Here is a 23,022-nt window from a genome sequence, read left to right on the forward strand (position 1 = left end):
AGACGCCGAGTTTCACTGTTGCTTCGGTCAGCGAAAAATGACCGTTAGACCTGAGCCACCTGTGTGCAGGTCCATGACTACAGCTCCCAGTGTATCCACACCTGCTGCTTCATCGCTCGCCCATCGCCACAAGACTTCAAAGGTGATAATGATCATGATGGTGTCGAGACTAGTGCTTGATTTGGATTTAAGTTAGGGAGAGTTGCTTGGCGTCAGCCTCGCTCTCTCTTCTCTCTTCCCAATTCCCATCTGGATCCAGTGGCAAGACGAGAGTCGAGACGGCTGGAGATGGGACTAGGCTCAGTGGACGACCAAGACACCTTCTGTGTCTTGTTGTGCTCTATGAGTTGACCGCCTTCTTAGCTGTTGGAGCTTCCATTGGTCTCATCCACTCGATCCGCCGGAGTCTGTCTTCACATGTTGGGATAGACAACTCCCTATCTTACTAAGGGTTTGAGACCTGTCAGCTACCCTCACCTGGTTTAGCCGGCTTGTCGAAGCCGTTGCCTGGGGTGTGGCCGCTGTCACATGCAAACAGCTACGGGGAGCCACAGGTGAGAGCTGAGTGCCAGGTGGGGACCAAAGGTGGACAAACCGCCTGAAAACCACCAGAAGTGCTACTCCTCCCCTGACACCCCATATATCTCCCGCTAAGCCAACGTTGAATCCATTTTACCACTTCATCCTGAATGTCAAGCGTCTAGACCAGCCTCACATACGAGACTTTGTCAAAGTTCTTGCTAAAGTCCATGTAGACAATGTACACTGCTTTTCTTTCATCAACTTTCTTGGCTTTGTGTATGATAAAAACGACATACTATACAAAAGCCATGTTGACTATCCCTAACCGGGCCCTGTCTATTCAAATGCTTACATATCCATTTCCTTAGAATACCTATCCAATAATTTACCTCTACTGATCTTTGGCTCACTGGCCTATAGTTTTCCATCTTATTTTAAGAGCCTTTCTTGAACAATGAACATTAGTCTACTGACATTCACCTGTGGCTAAGGACAATTTAAGTTCCTCTTCTAGACCTGTGCAACTTCTGCGCTAGTCTCCCACAAAGTCTGAGAGAAAACTTTGCTAGGCCCTAATTTGCCTCAAGACAGCAAGCGCCTTCTCTTCTATAATCTGGATTTGGTTCATGACCTCACTACTGTTTTGCTTCATTTCTATAATATTATTATATAAAGCTTTTATAGAAGTTTTTTTTATCTTGTTGAGACATACTTGGGCAGGGCAGATGCTGTATGGCAGGACAGTTTTTACAAAGGCTATAAAAGCATCTCCCCCTCTCTCCTCTCCCCCTCTCCCCTCTCCCCCTCTCCCCCACTCTCCCACCTTTCTCAAAAAACACACAGACTCACACACATTCCCAAGTTGCATTTAGATGTATATTGGTTTGCAATCGTGTTGATATGCATGCTCTACGTGCATAGGTTGTGTGCACTCATTATAATAAAGTAATTATATATTCAGAAGTGTTTTTGATAGCAAAACGTCTCACCAACGTTGCAACAGCTGTGATGCACTCTGTTATATTTGTGGCGAGGAAACACTTAAATCTCAAAGATGGATTATGACTCTTCTTATTAAGAAAACCTCTAAGAACTCTGCATTGGGTGTAAAATTAAAGACCAAGACAAAGCCCTGGCTCCTCATATTTGTTCTGCAACATGCACTGTCAATCTTAAAGCTTGGCTGAGAGGTACTTAGAAGTCAGTGCCATTCACTGTCCCGATGATTTGGCAAGAGCAGAAGGATCATTTGACAGACCGCTATTTCTGTGTGACCAGTGTGTCTGGTTTCTCTGCCTAAAAACAAGAAATCCACTGAATAGCCCAGTCTTTGCTCAGGCATGAGACCTGTGCCACATGACGATAGTCTTCCAGTACCAAAGGCATGGAACCATGGAGACTAAGGGAGGCAGACGAAGATGCCATGATGCATGAGTTAGCGTGATACTGATACTGATACAAATGTTGAACCCTTTATGTCAAGTGAGCCTCATTTGATAACTCAGTCTGAGTTAAATGACCTGGTCAGAGATTTGGGTTTGTCAAAGGCAAAAGCAGATATAATGGGCACAAAGATGGGATCTGCTGTCACCAGGCACAAAAATATCCGTCTTTCACAGTCGCCAGGAAGATTTGATGGAATTCTTTGGTAAAGTTGATAGGTTTCTGCACTGACATTGATGTTGCTCGTATGACCCACAACAATGATGTCTTTTTATTAATTCTTCAGTGTTAAGCATGAAAGCTGTGCTGCTACACAACGCCAGTGTCCAACCTTCAACACCAATTGGCTATGCAATATATACACAACGCCAGTGTCCAGCCTTCCACACCAATCGGCTATGCAGTATACATGAAAGAAAACTACTGAAATTTGGAGCTCTTGTTGAAACGCTTACAGTGCAACAGCCACAACTGAAACATCTGTGGTGATCTGAATGTAGTTGGACTTTTCTCCTAGAAGCGACGGAGGTTGAGAGGTGACCTGATAGAGGTATAAAAGATGATGAGAGGCATTGATCATGTGGATACTCAGAAGCTTTTTCCCAAGGCTGAAATGGCTAACACAAGAGGACACATTTTTAAGGTGCTTGGAAGTTGGTACAGAAGAGGTGTCAGGGATAGGTTTTTTATGCAGAGAGTGGTGACTGAGTGGAATGGGCTGCTAGTGACGGTGGTGGAGGTGGATACAATGGGGTCTTTTAAGAGACTCCTGGATAGATACATGGAACTTAGAAAAATAGAGAGCTATGGGTAACCCTGGGTAATTTATAAAGTAAGTACATATTCTGCACAGCATAGTGGGCCGAAGGGCCTGTATTGTGCTGTAGGTTTTCTGTGTAGTAGCGCTGCTACTAGGAGTGCAGTTCAGATGCACCAAGTACTGCTGTTTTATTTACAAATGGGACAGCTGTGCTAAAGAAGGAATGCTAAGGAAAATAAATGCACTTTACTGTCAGTGAGTGAGACTTTTGTTGCTGCACTAACTCCAGCAAATATTTTGTATTTAGTTGTTTTAAGAACAATGCATGTAGCACTAATTTCATCAGTAAGCCTGCTCCTATAATTAGACATGGCCAAGTTCATCACTGAATACGATGACTCACATTGAATAGTCATGGAGGTCCTAAACTACATGCAGTATATACTGATATATCACTGAATATCCAGTGTTCACTCATGAATGACAGGAAAAACATAAGCAGAGTAAAGTCAATGCCAACTGAACCAACTTTTTCCTATCCAAATACTGAGAGTACACCAGTTCTGAGGATTGGAGTCCTTTTGGTTCAAAGTCATATGTTCCTGCAACTATCTAGCTGGTGTTTAGCCAGCATATTTCCTGTTTAAACATCTCACTGCTCCCAAGTTGTAAAAAAGTCATTTATTGCTGCTTTTGGCTGTAAAGATAATTACTGTGTATTGTTTTATTATCAGTTGGGTTTAAAGAATCAACGGGTAGTTCTGCATGCTATGTTCTAACATTATTTTTGCATGTGCCGGCTTAGGCATGTATGTCACTGATTTACCTCTTCTGAATCTAATCCTTTCCTTCCGTAAATTCTGTGTATTGGAGCCTTCCTAACTATTTGTAATTATAACAAAAGTAAAATTCCAACTAAGATTCAGGTTAGCATAAGATAATTTTATGTCTTTCAAACCACAGAGATTGTTATTTACATTTCTCTTAATAGATTAGGAACATTTATAGTGTATGTGTACACAATTTTGAACATTAGAAGTAAGCTATTCTGTTAAGCCTTCTCCTGCTTGAATTTAGATTATGGCTAATCTTCTGCCTCAAATCCAGTTTGTTGCTCAGTTCCTTTTTCCTCCAGCAATCTTAGAACAAAAATCCTCAAAGTTAAGCATCTACTCATGGAAAATTCTCAAAGGAAAACTTCTCACATCTGCCTTAAATGGCTATCTCCTTATTCTGGGGCTATAGCCTCTAGTTCTAGACTTCAAGGAAAGAAGCTGTCCTTTTGATCCCTCTCATTATCTTTAATGGATGTCTGTCTTAATGAAATAACACTTCATTCTCCTAGACTTTAGTAAACAAAAGCATTTCTTCCTTAGGCTTTGTTCATTGGTTGTTCTGTCATCTTGAGAACCAAGTTAATAAATTTGTGCTGAGTCTCAGTTCAGAGCAAATATTTCCTTGCCTTAGGACAGGGAAGCTAAGATTGCATACAGTATTAATTGAGATGTCATTAAAACCCTGTACAATTGTAACAAGGTCTTCTAAGTTCTGTATTTCAACCAACTTGCATTGAACATCTGTATACCATTTACTTTACAACTTGAAGGCTACGCCCACATGATTATTTTGTTCATTTCATAAACCAGCCATCTTATCCACAATTCTTCACAGACCTTTTTTTGCATATATATTTTGCTAACTTCCGTCTCCATGGCACCTGTAGTTCTCCCTTGAGCTCAGCAAACCAATGGGATCAGGGGCAGTGTGTAGTGAGACTGTCAAGAAGGATAGGCAGATGATAGGGCAAAATGGTGGGATAAGTTGCATTGTAACAGGGACAAAATAGAAAGGGGTGATGACTACAGGGCTGAAGGTGCTATATTTGAATGCATGCAGTACACTGAATAAGGTAGATGATCTTGAATGCAGTTGGAGATTGGCAGGAATGATGTGGGTTTCACTGAGTTGTGGCTGAAAGAAGATTATAGTTGGGAGCTTAGCGTCCAAGGAAACACATTGTATTGAAAGGACAGGCAGGTAGGTAGAGTGGGTGGTATGGCTCTGTGGGTAAAAAAATGAAATCAAATCCTTCGAAAGAGTTGATATGGGATTGGAGGATGTAAAATATTTGTGGGTAGAGTTAAGAAGCTTCAAGGGTAAAAATAAAAAGACCCTGATGGGAGTTAAATACAGGCCTCCAAACAGTAGCCAGGATGTGGGCTACATGTTACAATGGGAGATTGAAAAGGCCTGTGAAAAGGCAATGTTACAATACTCATGGGGGATTTCAACATGCAGGTAGATTGGGAAAATCAGGTGGGTGCTGGATCCCAAGAGGGAGAATTTATATCATGTGTATCTGATGGCTTTTTAGAACAGTTTCAGGTTGAACCCAGTCGGGGATCAGCTATTCTTGATTGGGTGTTGTGTAATGAACTGGATTTAATTAGAGAGCTTAAAATACATGAACCTTTAGGAGGCAGAGGCATGAGAGAGGAGCTGGCCAAAATTGACTGGAAGGGGACACTAGCAGGGATGATGGCAGAGCAGCAATGACTGAAGTTTCTGGGAGTAATTGGAAGGTGCAGGATATGGCCAACTATGGCCAACAAGGGAAGTCAAACACAACAGAAAAGCAAAAAGAGAGGGCATATAATAGAGCAAAAATTAGTAGGAAGTTACATGATTGTGAAACTTTTTAAAAAAAACAGCAGGCAACTAAAATAGCCATAAAGAGGGAAAAGATGAAATATATAGGTAAGATGGCCAATAATATCAATGAGGATACCAAAAGCTTTTTCAGATATATAAAGTGTAAAAGAGAAGTGAGTAGATATTGGGCTGCTGGAAAATGATGCTGAAGAGTTAGTAATGGTGGACAAGGAAATGGCAAACAAACTGAATAAGTATTTTGCATCAGTCTTCACTGTGGAATATACTAGCAGTATGCTGGAAGTTTGAGAGTGTCGGGGTAGAAGTGAGTGCAGTTCCTATTACTAAGGAGAAGGTTGTTGGGAAACTGAAAGGGAGATAAGTCACTTGGACCAGATGAACTGCACCCCAGGGTTCTGAAAGAAATATCTGAAGAGATTGTGAAGACATTGATAATGATCTTTGAAGAATCACTAGATTCTGGCATGGAGGATTGGAAAATTACAAATGTCACTCCACTATTCAAGAAGGGGGGTGCAGAAGAAAGGAAATTATACACCAGTTAGCCTGACCTTAGTGGTTGGGAAGATGTTAGAGTCCATTATTAAGGATGTGGTTTTGGAGTACTTGGAGGCACATGATAAAATAGGCCATAGTCAGCATGGTTTTCTTAAAGGAAAATCTTGCCTGACAAAGGAAATAACAAGTAGCAAAGATAAAGGAGAATTGGATGTTGTATATTGGAGATTTCAGAAGTCCTTTGTGAAGTTGCTACACGAGTCTGCTTGGGAGAGCCCATGGTACTACAGGAAAAATTCTAGCATGGATAGAGCATTAGCTCATCGGCAGGTCACAAGGAGTGGAATAACGGGAGCCGTTTCTGATTGGCTGCCGATGACTAGTGGTTTTCCACAGGGGTCAGTGTTGGGACCACTTCTTTTTACGTTGTATGTCAATGATTTTGATGATAGAATTGATGTCTTTTTGGCCAAGTTTATGGACAATACGAAGATAGGTGGAGGAGCAGGTAGTGGTGAAGAAGTAGAGAGGCTGCAGAAGAACTTGGAGAGATGAGGAGAATGGGCTAAGAAATGGCAGATGGAAGACAATGTCGGGAAAGTGTGTGGCCATGCACTTTGATAGAAGGAATAAAAGCATAGACATTTTTCTAAAAGGGGAGAAAATTCAAATATCAGAGGTGCAAAGGGACTTGGAAGTCCTTGTGCAGGATTACCTAAAGGATAACTTGCAGGTTGTGTTGGTGGTGAGGAAGGCAAATGCAATGTTAGCATTCATTTTGAAAAGACTAGAATATAAAAGTAAGTAAGGTTGGAATACTGTGGCTTTAAAAGGGACTGGTGTGGCTTCACTTGGAATATTGTGATCAGTTTTGGGCCCAACCTAAGAAAGGTTGTGCTGACATTGGAGAGAGTTCAAGTAGGTTCACGAGAATGATTTTTGGAATGAAAGACTTATCATATGAGGTGTGTTTGAAGGCTCTGGGCCTGAACTCCCTGGAATGTAGAGGAATGAGGGAGGGTTTCATTGAAACCTATCAAATGTCAAAAACCCTGAATAGAATGGATGTGGAGAGGGTGTTTCTGATAATGAGGGAGTCTAGGGCCAGAGAGCACAGCTTCAGAATAGGATGTTCATTTAGAATGGAGATTAGGAGGAATTTCTTTAGCCAGAAGGTGGTGAATCTGTGGAATTCCTTACCACAGGTGACTGTGGAGGCCAGGTTATTGAGTATATTTAAGGTGGAGGTTGATAGGTTTTTGATTAGTTAGACTGTGAAAGGTAATGGGGAGAAGGCAGGAGAATGGGGCTGAGAGGGAAATGCATGAGCCATGATGAAATCGAGGAGAAGATTTGATGGGCTGAATGGCCTAATACTGCTGCTACATCTTATGGCCTTATGGAATCTTTTCGCCGTTTTGTTAGTTGACAGCCTACCTCGTTACATTTCATACATTTGGATAGTCTGATTGAACATTAATTGAAATTAGAGTTCTATTATTTAGAAGGAAAGTGTGTGTGAGCCCAGTACTAGAGGAATCCCTGGCATTCTTTGAGAAGTAGGAATTCTGGTGAGTCAGTGGTGTGGGTCTTGAGGCTCTTAAAAGTCAATTGGAGTGAGATTGGTCATTCAAAGCTGGCCCAACATAAGCTTGCCAATATGTTGGGCCATGTACACCCCTTGGAAGAGTTTTAATTGCGTAGACTCGCTTTAATGTTATTTTTGGAATTCTTAGTATCATGGATTTGATGGATGAGATAAGATCTGCATTCTGGACATTCAACCTTGCCATTTTGAGAGCCAAATTTTCCTTCCTTGTAAGCTTTGAAATAACCAATAATGAATTATCAACAATTAGCTAAAAATTATTTTTTATTAATGTACTATGTTTGCTAGGCCTAGTCACTGAATTGCACAGAATAATGCAATTAAATAATTTGGTGAAGTCAAATCTGATTGTGCTATGCAATTCAAATTAGCAATGCCTTGGAATTAAGATCTTGACATAACACTATAATGTAATACAAAACCAGGTCAACAGTTCTTAAAAAAAATCCATTTGATCCACTGCCTGCTCCTTTTTCCTATTGCTACAACGTCTGCTTTCTTTGAATATTCAGCAAATTCTCTTTTGAAGGCTACAATTAAATCTGGATTAAATCTGGCTACAATTAAGCCTGCATTTTTTCTAGTGAATTATCTTACATCTGTTAATTCCGCCTGCTCTGACTTCTGATAACATATCATACGTCCTTGGAAATGATTTTTCATTATTTATTCTGTATAAACCATTCATAATTTTAAACTATCAAATCTTCACTTTGCCTTCTCTGTTCTAAGGAGTTTATCTTATCTGAGCTTTTTGTCACGTCTTGACTTTTATCTAGTTAATATGAACATGTGGATTACAAGAGTAGGCCTCTAGGGAGTTAAAAAGTGATTCATTTGCTGTAGAATACCTAACCTCCCACTTGATCTTGTAAATATAGTAATTATGAGGCTGCTCTCCGGAGTATGAAATTGTCATTTATCTTCTCATGGAATGTGTGCTTGCTGATTAAGGACTGGAAAGAAATGCAGTACTCTTGTTGAGACTCAACCCACATCTGTCCTGTATGACACTGAACTCTGTGCTCACTGTCTGAGGGATCACACTGAACTCTGTGCTCACTGTCTGAGGGATCACACTGAGGCAACTACTCCTGGAAGAATATCAACTCAATGAAATATGTTCTCTCACTTATCTGAAGCTTGAAGTTCTTCCAGTGCAACTAACCCTATTTGAATTTTAAAGATGGACATATCAGAATGTCCAGGATACATAGCGAGGGATGCACTGAAACTTGGTATTGCTATTGCAAAGGCTGTATGGGTAAGTTCACAGTGTAAGGTCCTCATGTCATTTTACAAAGGTGGCTGTATAGGGTTTTAAAAATCTCTTTGGCACTTTGCTAAAGGAATGTATGTAAAAGAAAAATTGATTCTGTGAAATAATGTAAATCTTGTCAGTAAATAGAATTTAAGACTTGTACTGAGAATGGTACGTTGCAATACACAATGTATTTTAGGGGACAAAGGTCAAGCTGATTTTGATCTTAGTTAAATTTGCATGATGATTGTGATATGCAATTTAGTACGTAACTATTATGGCATCAATGTTTACATAAATCTAAACTGGAGAGGCAGTGCCTCCGTAGGTGAACAAGGGGAGCCTGAGTAAGACTAAGTGAAGACTTGGTTCAATTGGAAGAAGAGTAGCCTGACGGGCTGTGATGGAGGGAATATGAAAACTGCCTGGTGTGGAACAATGTAGTGAAGCCACTAATGAAATGAGGTTGATGTTGTAGCCCTATTTTGAGAGAATAGTCCAGAACAGAGGAAGTCCCTGTATTTCCCTGCAAGGCTCACATTTTTAAACAGATTTTTAAACAGGCCCAAGTTGGGGCTTCTGACAGTACAGTCGGCCCTCCTTATCCGTGGGGGATTGGTTCCGGGACCCCCCCCCCCCCCCCCCCGAGGATACCGAAAAACGTGGATGCTCAAGTCCCTTATTTAACCTGTCTCAATGCGGTGGATCTTAGGACCCAGCGGAACCCCAGACCTTATTTAACCAGTCTCAATGCGGTGGATCTTAGGACCCAGCAGAACCCCAGACCTTATTTAACCTGTCTCAGTGCGGTGGACATTTGGACCCGGCGGTGCAGCTCTGAATCTGCAGTGTTTATGTTCATGAAAATAATGATGATCACGATTGAAAATAAAGTGGAAGTAATAAAGCGATCGGAAAGAGGTGAAACGCCATCAGTCATTGGAAAAGCATTAGGCTACAGTCAGTCAACGATCAGAACAATTTTAATGGAGCATGTGAAAGACCCTGCCCCAATGAAAGCTACAATTATTACTAAGCAACGCAGTGGTTTAATTATTGAAATACATACATTTAAATGTTTTATATGCATAGAAAGATAAAATATATACTATGTACTAAGACAAATGTTTGACTAACTGACGCTAAATAATACCAGATGTACCTGTTCCGACTTCAAATCTGACTTAAAGACGGACTCGGGAATGGTACTCGTTCATAACCTGGGGACTGCTTGTACTTTAAAATCATCTCTAGATTACTTATAATACCTAATACAATGTAAATGTTATGTAAATAGTTATTATACTGTATTGTTTAGGGAATAATGACAAGAAAAAATAGTCTGTACATGCTCAAACAGTGAATGCTGGAGAGAGAACTTCCGGGTTTTCCCGATCCGCGGTTGATTGAATCTGCACATGCGGAACCTGCGGATAAGGTATTCTAAATCTGCCATACACTTAAAACAAGACCCTCTTTCCTTTCTCGATGAGAATCAATTGTTTGTTTAAAAGAGTAAGTTAAGGGTGGAAAGGAAGCAAGATTGATGTTGACAAGTGATTCCTGTATTTGTACTGTCAGTCAATTATTCCCCCTATCCAACCACCTCCACACCCAATCACCCCAGAGCTTAATTTCTGTAAGATGACCATTGTTAAAATCATGGCCATTATGATTTAGGATTATTGAGGCAATAAATGTTGCATGAAGAAAATGGCCTTTTGTGTAATTATTTTTCTTTTATAACATCAGTTTAATTTCTGTGTTTGTTAGTATACCAAAATATTTGTTTCAATGAGTAAGCTTATTTGGTGTGTTTTAAAAAAAATTATAGTTGTCTACTGCTCTCTTTGAGATGTTGGTCATTTGAATTCATCTAATATGCAGTTAAGTAGTTCAATGAAATATGTCACTGTTCTTTAACAAAAATGTGTGTTTGCATATCTTGAGTTTTGAAATTAGATTTTTTTTAATAGCCTGTCTTCCAGCCAGTACTTGCTGCAGAAGATTTTCAAGTCTTTAAGTCATTGATGTTACAGAAAAATGTAGAACTGCAATTACAAGCTCTTCGAATGATTCAAGAGAGAAATGGTAAGAAGCCAACTAAATTATAAAGTATTATTGATATTTACAGTAGAAAAATTAATAGGTGATATTGGGGAACATGTTTATCCATCCTTAAAAAAGACTCCTTGAAAGCCTGATAACATTCTGGAGGATCTGTCCTGCACTACCTCTAAAAATTACTTATTTGCCTTGAGACGAACTGTCCAAATGCAAGCTCTGTAATCATGATATGGTCTGATTAAGGCCCTGTACAAATTAAACATACTGTACATTCCATAGACTTTTATGAGATGTATGTTTTAGTATAGGGCCTTAATCCATAAACACATGAAATAAACAACATTCCATAAGCTTTTAAGAATGTTTCCATTTGCACATTAATTTCTAATTATCTATGTAGCAGTGCAATTGATTGCATTGTACAGCTCTACAATGTATAGGCTTTTGCCATTATGAAACATCCTGATTTTTTGATAATATACAGTGAATGAGCTTCCATTTCTCCATAGCAGATATCATCCACTACCATTATGTCCATTCACTTAATTTGTTTATGTCAAATTTTGCAGCTGTGAAATGCTTTGGAATATTTATTATGTTAGAAATGCTACATAACTACAAGTTGTTGTTCCTCTGCAGCTTAACCATCAGCACAATTTGATGTTGTTCCTAACTTTCAGATACAAACTTCAATATGTAAACCTTTCATTCCTTTATCCATTTGTCGGTGGGTATGGTGAAAACTGTGACCCAGTTCTAACAAATGACAAAAACTATTTGCACCTAAAGGCATAAAGATTAGCACTATTTGTCACATGTGTATCGAAACATACAGTGAAATGCATTGTTGTGCATCAAATCAAGGAGCTTGCCAAACAGCACACAAGCGTCACCACACGTCTATTGCAACCATAGCATGTCCACAGCTCACTGACCCTAACCAAACATTTTTGGAAGAAAGCAGAGCACCCAGATGAAAGCAGGGAGAATGTACAAACTCCTTAAAGCCAACTGTGGGAATCAAACCCCAATCTTAGAGCTGGTGCTGTAAAGTGATTGTGCTAACTGCTACACTACCATGCTGCCCATAATGTTTTCTCTTTACTCATTTTATCTCTTACTCTCTTATCACCTTCCCAAAGATGAGCTCAAGTCACAAAGTTGTTTATGCATGCTCTGATTTTTGCACACAGTCTCTTGAGTGGACTTTGTTGTATACCTTTTGAAATGTATAATAACAAAATCTATTAAGTCTGTAAATTTCTCTTATTAACTGATGCTTATGAAGCCCGATTGCAATTAATAGATTCCAGCATCTTTCCACAGTTGACATAAAGCTAGTGGATCTGTAGATTCTTGCTGTACAGAATGTATGTTCCCAATCCAGTGTCATAAATTGTGAACCTTATGAACTTTGAAAACTTCTTTTTCTTTTAATATCTTTGTATGGAAACCATAAGGTGTTGAAATTTTATTTTCATATATCATGAAAAATTGTGATTGCTCTAATCTTAAACATTCATTTAAGGTGACTATTTTCATATCATTCATTGTAGTACCACTTGTACCTGTATTTAATTCACCCACTTCCTCTGTTATTATTCATTTGCTCTTAACATATCAAAATGGCCTGTAAACATCTCATGCTGCTGGATTTCATATTTTTTCCTCCCCATTACATTTTTATATCTTTAAGATAAATGTTTTCTCTTTTCTAGGAGCCATGTAATTGCACAGTGAAATTTTTCTACTGAAAATTTGACTGCTTGCCACTGCTTATGTTAATGCATTAACAGTTCAGCTCTTGTCAGTTTATTCCCTTCTTAACCATGCAATGTTTGTCCTGCTTTTGCCTGAAGTCTTTGGTCGTGCTTCTGGCTCGTCCTGCTCAAATTATATGTCTAAACATTCACAAGATCTTCCTTTGGTTAGATTGGTAATGAATTCTGGTTAATCTCATCCCAACTACCATAACTGCTCACCAAGGAACCAACCTGGATAGTAACTACTGCCCAAGTTATTTATTTGATACCCTGCAATTTGGACTTAAATTGTTTAATTTATCAGTCCTTGGGATACTCATAGAAATAATATATTAGCATGTTCGAGTTTGTTAGGAGAGTTAGACACAATGCATATTCTTCCCATCCACCACCCCCCACACCACCAAACATTTAAAGGCTCAAAAACAACTTTGCCTTATTCTATCCCTTCTTAGGCATATCTTTGGTGTTGATGATGGGCTGTCACTCTAATTCTTTGATGGCTTATGATGCCAATATGGGACCTACAAAATCTGCAACAGGTTAAATAGGAGAAGCAGCACTTCCTCCTGCCTTTTCCACTTGGATTCTAGACGTGTGACTTGAGGTTCTCTTTGTTATCCCGCATAATTTTGTATTTATGTGCTAGGGTTTCCTCTGCATTGGAGGCCTTAAGAACTTCAATGAATTGTTTTCCCTCCCAAGTAGTCTCTTGCTGTGACAGAGATTAGAAATAATGTGGCTAACGTTGGGAGCTAGAATATTGGCCTGGCTCAGGATACTGACTTTGGTTTCTTCATTCTGAAAGTGGATTTGGAGGATTTTGCAGAGATGACAGTGCTGGTACTGCTCTGGTGCTTTGAGCTGCATGTTGTAGGTATTTTGCATTTTAGAAATGTTCTGGAGGGCAAGGATCATTGTTGTTTGGTAGATGTGTGTTTGTGTTGGGTTAGCGGTCATGATCAAATGTTACTCTGTGCAGAGAGGGTGAGTTTCTTAACCAGTTGTCTCCCTTTGTTTATATGGAATGTGAGGCACATTGTCCACTGGTACATCATGGATGTTTATTATTGGGTGGGAGGTTGTGCTGCTGCTCTTATGCAGCAGAACTGATTGGTAAAGGATCTTGGTTTTAAGGATATTTGTGAAAGGCCTGTTGTCTCCTACTTCACTGGCTGAAAATTCATTTTCTGAACAAATGTTTGACCACTAACTACAATTCTATTACTGATGCTGGAGTAAATTTTGATTCTGGAGTGCAGGTACAGTTTTCTCCTTTTTTTATACAATAGCACCACTCCAGAGGGAAGTTAGAGGATGAAATACAAAGTCCTGGTAAGAAAGATTAAGAGAAGTTCTGGGGTGATGACCCAGGCTTGCCCCAGAACATCTGAAAAGTCTTTTCAAATGGATTCCTTCTGTGGTTCATGGAGATCGCTCTCAAATCTTCTCTGTTTCTTATACTTCTGTTTTTATTCCACTTTGCTCCTGACAGAAGAGAGAGTTCCTTTCGTCCTCAACTTTCAATTCTTGAGCGTCTAATTCCAACCCTTTGTGCTTATGCTTATTTTAGCCCTTTGTGTTCCTATTTATCCCCCTCCAGCAACTGTCTCCAATCTTCATATTTCCTCCCCCCCCACCTTTCCCTATATGTGTATACATTTTTTTCTCTTTTGCCCGCCTCTATCAATCAATCATTATCATTAATACTAGTCTCTGCAGAGTTTCCATCCAAAATGTTAAAAATTCCTTTCCTCCCATGGGTGCTACTCAATCTAGTGAATTCCTTCAGCAGATTATACCAACCTTTCTAATTTCGTTTGGGAACAGCCTGTGTTGAGATTGATCAATCCAGTACTTCACCTGTGCCTAAAAATGACACAAAAATTCACAAGAGAGTCCCTGCTATCTCTTCCCTTTCCTCAATGCCTTGGAACAGATTTTACCCAGGCACAACTGTAATCAAAAGGGTTGCTATAAAGGCAGTGCTCTCAGTCCTTTACATCCTTGTGAAAGCCATTTTGCATCTGAAGATGTTGACTTTTTTTATCACCAGCTGTGACTTCTGTAATGCAATCTGTGGATCAATGATTTTGAATCAATATTATCAATTCGAACTGTTTTTAAGCTCCCACTACCTATTGAATACTCCCAATGGCGTGTGTCTCAAATGGCCTCTGACATCCAAGTGCAGTTCCTGGCCTTCATGTGTGGCACAGCTACTAATCCCGGCGGAACCATTTCTACAGACAGGAGAAGGGTTAAAGGCAGGTTACTGGCACCTTAAAACCAGTTGCTTCAAGCAGATGGGGCTTGTCAGCCATGGTTAACAGCTTATCTAGGAGAAGGAAAACTCTGATCTCAAACTTCTTTTGCCTTGCATTTATACCCACTCATGGGGAAGGCTTCAGGAGCAAAGACCAAGGGGAAAAATCCAGAGCTGGAGTCCCAGAGTTGAGTTCAACGCTGACTGGCAACTCCTGTGATGGTGCTGGGAACAGACTGTATTGGTCTGTTGCATTCCTTTGGGTTCATGAGATGTTTGGAAAGGGGGAGCTTGCTATGTGGGCAACAGCTTGCTCTCCATGTCGTACTGCCCAGGCTTGCGTATCTAGACAGATAGAACACAACATTCATGGTCGACCCTGACCAACGGAGACCTCAGTAAGAAAAGCATGGTAGTCAGAGGAACAATTTGATGTTATGTTCAGAAGAATTTGATTGCCCTTCATCTGGTTTAAGAAGTGGCCAGAATAAAGATTACACTTCATAAGAAACCAAAGGAAATTTTCACTGTTTAAAAACCCATGGTGAATTGGCTATTTGGATTCAGAATTAACTTGCCTATAGAAGACAGAGGGTAGTAGTCAGTGAGACTTGTTCTGGCTAGAGGTCTGTAACTATAAATGTTCTGCAGGGATCTCTGTTGCTTATGGTGGTTCAGTAAGTTTACAGATAATACAAAGATAGGTGGCATTGTGGATAGCGTAGGAGACTGGCAGAGGATACAGCATAGAGAACGATATCGGTGGAGAAGTAATATATGGCGTTTAGCCCAGACATATGTGTAATGTTGCACTTTAGATCAATTGTAAGGGATCAGTACACTCCTAATGGCAAGATCCTTATCAGTGTTGATGAGCAGAAGGATCGTGGGGTCCAAGTTCATAGCTCCCTGAAAGCGGTCACACAGGCTGATATGGTGGTAAAGACGGTGTTTGGCATGCTAGCCTTCATTAGTTGAGGAATTGAGTTCAAAAGTTGGGAAGTTATGTTGCAGTTTTAGTTAGGCCGCATTTTGAGTATTGCATTCAGTTCTGGTCACCTCATTATAGAAAGGATGCAAGGCTTTGGAGAGGGTGCAGAAGAGGTTAACAGGAAGTTGTCTGGATTAGAGGCATGTGCTGTAAGGAATTTGTTCCTGGTTGTTTTCTCTGGGGTGGTGGAGGCTGAGGGGAGGCCTGATAGAGGTTTATAAGTTTAAGAAGTTTTTAATTTAATTGGATCAGCATTGAGGGCCAAAGGACTCTGTTCCTGTGCCATACTGTCCTATGTTATATTGGTTAATTGCTTGGATTATATAAAATTGTTTGTATGTCCACTTGCATTCGTGTAGCCTGTCATGTTTCAAATATTTATCTCCCAAGGTGGCATTCCGTTTATGTTCGGAGACAATTGAATCTGAAAATACGAGTTGGAATTCCACATCCACCCCTTCACTGTTGTAGCTGAGAAATTTAAACATGTAATTAATGAATTTGGTCTTGTGAATGGTGACTATGAAACCACTAATCTTTGTCCAACACAACTGATTTATTAATCTAATCTGCATTCAAAAGGCAAAATAATGCAGTAACATGAAATAAAAACATAAAGTACTGGAAATTCCCATCAAGTCAGATATATAATGTGAAGACAGAAATAGAGTTAATGTTTTAGTTAATGTTCCATCATAACAAACAAAGTGACAAGAAAAATGACTTTTCCTCCCTTGGTAGGAGTTCTACCTGAATGTTTGACGGATGGAGAGGATAAGATCAGTGAACTGGAGCAACAGGAACTTAGGATATTGAGAGAGGTGCTGAAGTGAGTAAATGTGCTAGATTACATTTCTCCTTTTGAATTAAGACACCTTCTACCCCACTGTAATAAGATTATTAAATGGTTCCTTAGTTGGATAAGATAGACTCTTGACCTCATAGTCTACCTTGATATGATCTTGTACTTTTTTTGTTTACCTGTACTACATTACTAAGTTTTTCCACTTATTCTGTATTGTTATCATTTTATCTTGTTCTATCTCAATGCACGGTATAATGATTTGATCTGTACAAACAGTATGCAAAACAAGCTTGTCACAGTACTATATTTCAATACATGTGATAATAATGAATGTTAGATTAGATTCAACTTTATTGTTTGTCATTGTGCCCAGTACAGATACAAAGCCAAATGAAATGCAGTTAGCATCTAACCAGAAATGCAAAGAATAGTGTTATTTACAAAATAACTGTGAATAAAAAGTGCTACAACACACAAATAAAGTACTGAGACAGTACAATATGGGTGCAATACTGCTTAGCGCTGTGATGTGAGGTTCAGCAGGGTCACAGCCTCAGGGAAGAAGCTCTTCCTGTGCCTGCTGGTGCGGGAGTGGAGGCTCCTGTAGCGTCTATCGGATGGGAGGAAAGTAAAAAGTCCATGATTAGGGTGAGATGCATCCTTGATAATGCTATTTGCCCAGCCCAGGCAACATTTATGGTATTGGTGGGCAATTGGGTGCTGATAGTCCGCTGGTCAGTTTTCACCACACGCTGGAGTGCTTTGAGGTCCAATACAGGACAATTGCCATACCACACTGAGATGCAGTTGGTGAGTATGCTTTCAAAGGTTCAGCGGTAAAAGTCCATCAGTATCCTGGGACAGAGGTGAGCTTTCTTGATGCCCCACAGGAAATAAAGGTGCTGTTGCACCTTTTTGATCAGGATGGAGGAGTTCAGGGACCAGGTGAGATCCTTGGAAATGTGGACACCAAGGAATTTGAAGCTTGATACACGCTCCACTATAGCTCCATTGATGTAGATGGGGACATGAGTGTGGCTCCTAGCATGCCTGAAGTCCACAATGTTCTCCTTGGTCTTCTGGGTATTAAGGGCCAGGTTGTTGTCGGCACACCATGCGACCAGGCGCTGGACCTCGTCCCTGTAGGCCGTCTCGTCATCCCCTCTGATCAGGCCAACCATTGTGGTGTTGTCTGCAAACTTGATTATGGAGTATATAAATAGTCTTATTTACATTGCACTAAGTAATTCTTCATTTTACTTGAATTAATAAGCTTTTCCTCAATCATCAGTTTTTATATTGTACATAAACTGCAACATTTTAGGCTTCCATTGGTGCCTTAATATAGGTTTACCCAGTACAAAACAGTTCTCTAGCTGCAGTGCACTTTGTATCTTGCTTAATTCCAGCTTTGGCTGGCATATCTTAGACAGTGCCATTCATTTGAATATGATGGCCATTCTGGAAGGAAATGTTAAGTGTAAGTATATGACTTGTTAATTTTAAACTTTAATTAAAATATTTTAAAATTATTTGTCTAAATTAGATTATTTTGAATTAATCGAAAATAATTTTAATATTTTGAATGCTTTTCAACTGCTTCTGATCATAGACATTCAGTAACAGTTGGAGCGGCTTTTAGACAGCACAAGCAACCAGAAGACCTTGTGGGTGGGGGCCTTATTTTCTGCCACCTGTGGCTCTGTTGCCATTTGTAGCTCTCTCCATTACTTTTTTTATTGGTCATCTTTCCCCAATGATTTTAGCTTGGAGTTCTTTTTGCATTTCAAATTTCTTTTTACCTTCTCTTTTTATATGCCTCTCTCTATATACTTTGCACTTAGCCTTTCTGTTTTCCCCTTGTTTATTATATTTTCCATACTTGATGTTGCACACCATTTTAACACCATTGTGGTTTGACGTCATTGTTTGGTGTAGTTGTAGTCCAGTTTATTTTTCTGCTCTTTCCTTCATCCCTCAAATCAGATTTTCTCTGATCTGTGAACTTTATTATGCTTATGTTATCTCATTTATTATCTTCTGTTATGCGTTCTTTGGCTTAGGTACCACTAATTTTTTTTTAGCCTGGTTCATTCTGCATACCAAATCTAAAAGCAGACTTTACATTGTTGAGATATTTGTGTGTATATAACTTATTGTGTATTTAATATATCAGCAATATATGAGTAATAGTGTAACTATATTGATTTACTAAGCATTCTTTGTTTAAATAATTTTTTATGGGTTATATGTAAAAGTATGTGAACGACATACATTATTATGACACCACGTAAGTGTGCATCTCACTAAAGAGAATGGAAGTGTACACCTTTATCCCCAGCTCTGTGGGTTTTTTTCTGATTAGTTTTATGTTTTTGGAGTTACAAAACATAACAGTGGCAACAAGTAAATTTAAAAATCAACCCAAGACAACTACTTACCTGTTGAAGCATAACGAGATGTTCGGGTTTTTAAAAAAAGTGCAGCACGTGGTTCTTGGGGAAGGGACTGAGAAACTAGAGTTTAAAAAAAGGCAGAAAATAAACAGAATTTACAGGTTCATAAACAGTAAATGCTGGGTGGTAATAATAATAGATAGAAAGCAGTAATGGCTAGCTACTTTGGAAAGATAGACACATTTGATTGTACAAAAGATAAATTGGGGATGTATACTGAATGGATTGAACAAAATTTTGAAACAAATTAAATAGCCAATGAGAAACAAGTGCTAGTTTTGCTGAGTGCAATCATTGGAAAAGCATACAGTTTGCTTCAAAGTTTGACTGCTCCAACCAAACCAACTGAAATAAGCTTTGTTGATACCTGAACATAATGCAGGAACATTTAGAACCGAAACTATTGTTGATTGCAGAACACTTTAGGTTTCTTAAGTGGAATGGAAAAGAAAGTCCATTTCAGCTTATGTAGCTGAATTGAAGAGATTGTCAAAGCACTGTCAGTTCAATAATGGGCTTAAAGATCATTAGATTGTTTAATTTGTGAAATCTTACAAGAAAACATTTTTTAAAAAGCTCTTAACTGAAGCACAGCACATATTTAAAAGAGCAGTTGAAATCGTGGCATCAATATAAACAGCAGCCAAAGATGCAATTGAGTTGCAGTCAGGAATGAAAGTGAGCATGAACAAAATTGCAACATCTAATCAGAAGTCTGCTTGACCAAACAAATTATGTTTCTGTTGTGGTAGGGGTTCACACACAGTACATCAGACCAACGTAGGTTTAAAGGCGAAACTTGAAGAAAGTGCAACAAAGTAGAACACATACAAAGTGCATGTTCAGCAGACAAAAATAAATGGACTGTACAGGGAAGAGAAAAAGCTAAAAGTCATGTTGCAGTTTGAAAGAGAACACCAATCTTCATTCTGTTGATGTAACATCTAATAATGATGAGAGTGACATGGGACTGGGTACTCATGAGATTTACCATGTCAAAACTAACAATAGACAAGCAATCTGGCTTGTATCAGAAGTGAACGGAAAATTAATTAAAATGAAATTGGACACTGGCTCGACTGTTTCAGTCATTCCACAAAATGAGTTTGAACGGCATTTCAAAGATATTGAACAGAAGGCTACAGATACCAAACAAAAACTTGTATTGGAGAAAAGATAACTCCTGTGGGAATGACGTTCACAACAGTGAAATACAACAACCAACAAGTCACGTTGGGCTCATATGTCATAAAAGCAGAAGGATTAGCATTGTGAGCATGTGTTTGGCTGAGACAACTACAACTTGATTGAAGATCCATCCACAATTTGCATATCACATCCCCTGCATGGTACTGGATGATGCCTTGGCAGTGTTCAGGGATGATATAGCAGTAACTTGAATAAACCAGTTCTGGTGCTGGTGACCGCAAGGACGGTTATCTTGTATGATACGCCCTCTGATCAATCCAATAATAATGTTTTAAAAAAAGTCAAATAAATATATTTGATCCTTTATTAGCAACTAGAAAACATAATCTTGAAGCAATGAAACTTGTGAAACTAAAACTAACTATTAATTGGGCTTAAGTGAAGTAGAGTTAAGCAATTTTAAATGTAATTAAGCAAAGTTAAGTGGTCAACAAAAGATATAACTTCCATCGTTCCCCATCTCTAAACCTAACAAGAATAAAACATGAATATGTAACTAAACACTCCAACCTATGTGAATAACTAACATAATAAACATTATAAATGCACAATACAGAATACAATGTAGATAGAAAATGGATGCATGGCTCCTACATCCCAGCCACCTAATTATTATACTATAATTACAGCTACATACTGCCAAAACACAGGAGAGATTACATCTTAACGTTCACACAAATATCCTCTTTCTTCTTCCAGACAAGTCATGCAACACTCTTCTAGGCTAGGAATTACCAGCACTTAGCCAAGTCTCAAACTTTTGCCTCCTGTAGAAGACAAATCATGGTTATAGGCCAATCCAAATAGCTGGTCTTGGTCTTGATGCATACCTGTGGCACAAATCCTTTTCTGTCTGAGAAACTTGAATGACTTTTCCCATGACCCATGAGTTTCGAGGTGCTGTGTCATCAACTATAAGCACAGTATCTCCTGGGGGAAGAAATCGTCTTGTACTTGACCATTTCTGACATTCTTGTAGCTGGGATAAATATTCCTTAACCCACCATTTCCAAAAAAAGCTCAACATGTATTGAACTTGCTTCCATCTACTGTGAGCATAAACATCCTCCTTTCAGAACTCTCCTGGGGTTAGGAGAGGTCTAGAAAATCTGTGTGCCCCGATGAGCCAAAGTCCTACAGTCCAAAAAACTGAGTCCTGAACTCCTCCTTCCAGTATGTGTCCAAAGATTTGCCACTGTAGCAGTAATGAGCTCCGTACGAGGGATGAAAACCAACTTCAACCGAGGTACTCTAGATTTTCCTGTTACAAAAGTATTGTACACTTGCGAACTTGTGTCATGCAACAGTATGTAGGTCACCACAATACAGCCATCATCACTCACATTTATAAAATGGTGTAACTACAATCATAACTTCACCAAAATCCAGGTGTTTTAAATATCTAGCTATCTTCCAATTGGTGAAGTTCCTGCAGCCAAATTGTCTGCTCACAAACAACTGATATTGGTATAGTGTCACCCCAACCAAGCCCTTTCTTGCATAGGTCTTGTAGGATCTTCTTAGCAGATAAAACCGCTGAACTCTAGATTTCTAACTGGAGAGGATCTCCCTTCTGGTAGGCAGTCTATCTTAGATCATGATCTAAACTTGAAAGTATCAGACTAAATGCACCATTACACATCTTGTTTGGATAAAGAATTGGCTTAAAGAAAGAAAGCAGAGGGTAGTTGTGGAAGGAAAGTATTCTGCCTGGAGGTCGGTGACTAGTGGAGTGCCGTAGGGATCTGTCCTGGGACCCCTGCTATTTGTGATTTTTATAAATGACTTGGATGTAGACGCGAAAGGATGGGTGAATAAGTTTACTGATGACACGAAGATTGGAGGAGTTGTGGATGGAGCTGTAGGTTGTCAAAGGTTACAAGAGGATATAGACAGGCTGCAGAGTTGAGCAGAAAAATGGCAGATGGAGTTCAACGTGGATAAGTGTGAGGTGATCCATTTTGGAAGGACAAACCAGAAGACTGGGTACAGGATTAATGGTCAGTTACTTAAGAGTGTGGATGAACAAAGGGACCTTGGGGTTGTTATGAATCCCACAACTGGAGAACTTACCAGCAAAGATAGAGAGGTCCGTTGAAGTCTGATGTCACTATTTTTAAACATTTTATTTATAAAGGGACACAAAAGTAGGGTTAATACATACATTCAGATAATGCACATCGTCAACACTCAATCTAAAGCGCTGGTATAGTAATAATCATCATTAAGAAGTGAGCTCTGCTGATGTCTAGGGGTTAATAGATTGTCCGTTGGAAATATAAAAGTCACTCAGAAAGTCTGTTGGCCTCAGCCCTTTGAAAATCGCTGGGTTTCACGTGGGGCGACTGAGAGAGAGATTGAGGGAGAAGAGAAAGAACTTGCCGAGTCTTAATGAATCTTCCGTGAAATCGGGGGAGCGTTGGTTTCCTCGCCCCGATGTTAGTTAAAAGCGTTTTTCTGTGATTCCAGCCACAAATTCCAATCCCGGCATCTAACCCACGTGGCTTCCTGCTGCTGCGGGATCACTCTCTCGTGTCTTCTTGGTGCGTCTGAGGGGGCTGTCCCCCTGAGACTCTCCTTTATACTTCCTCACGGGGTTGCAGGTGTCAATCAGGTTGTTATGATGCAATCTCTCTCTCAACCAGCCCACCTTGCTCGAGGGCTTTTCACGTGGTCTCCATGAGACAATAGTCGCTGTC

The 23,022-nt window shown here is 39.5% G+C and overlaps 1 protein-coding gene across 5 annotated transcripts in view; it reads left to right on the forward strand.

The window, feature by feature from the left end:
* Positions 1-23,022, forward strand: part of cfap36 (cilia and flagella associated protein 36) — a 107,360-nt gene that overhangs the window by 23,902 nt on the left and 60,436 nt on the right. For 3 of the 5 annotated variants that reach the window (XM_059985974.1, XM_059985975.1, XM_059985976.1), the window contains 2 exons: positions 10,743-10,857; positions 16,595-16,682. In XM_059985974.1, coding sequence (XP_059841957.1) covers positions 10,743-10,857; positions 16,595-16,682 — 203 coding nt within the window. Of the gene's footprint in view, positions 1-10,084; positions 10,205-10,742; positions 10,858-16,594; positions 16,683-23,022 lie in introns of those variants that run through there. The other 2 variants (XM_059985977.1, XR_009515119.1) reach the window with 2 other exon arrangements.

The sequence above is a fragment of the Hypanus sabinus genome, chromosome 12 (assembly GCF_030144855.1).
Source record: "Hypanus sabinus isolate sHypSab1 chromosome 12, sHypSab1.hap1, whole genome shotgun sequence".
NCBI lineage: Eukaryota > Metazoa > Chordata > Chondrichthyes > Myliobatiformes > Dasyatidae > Hypanus > Hypanus sabinus.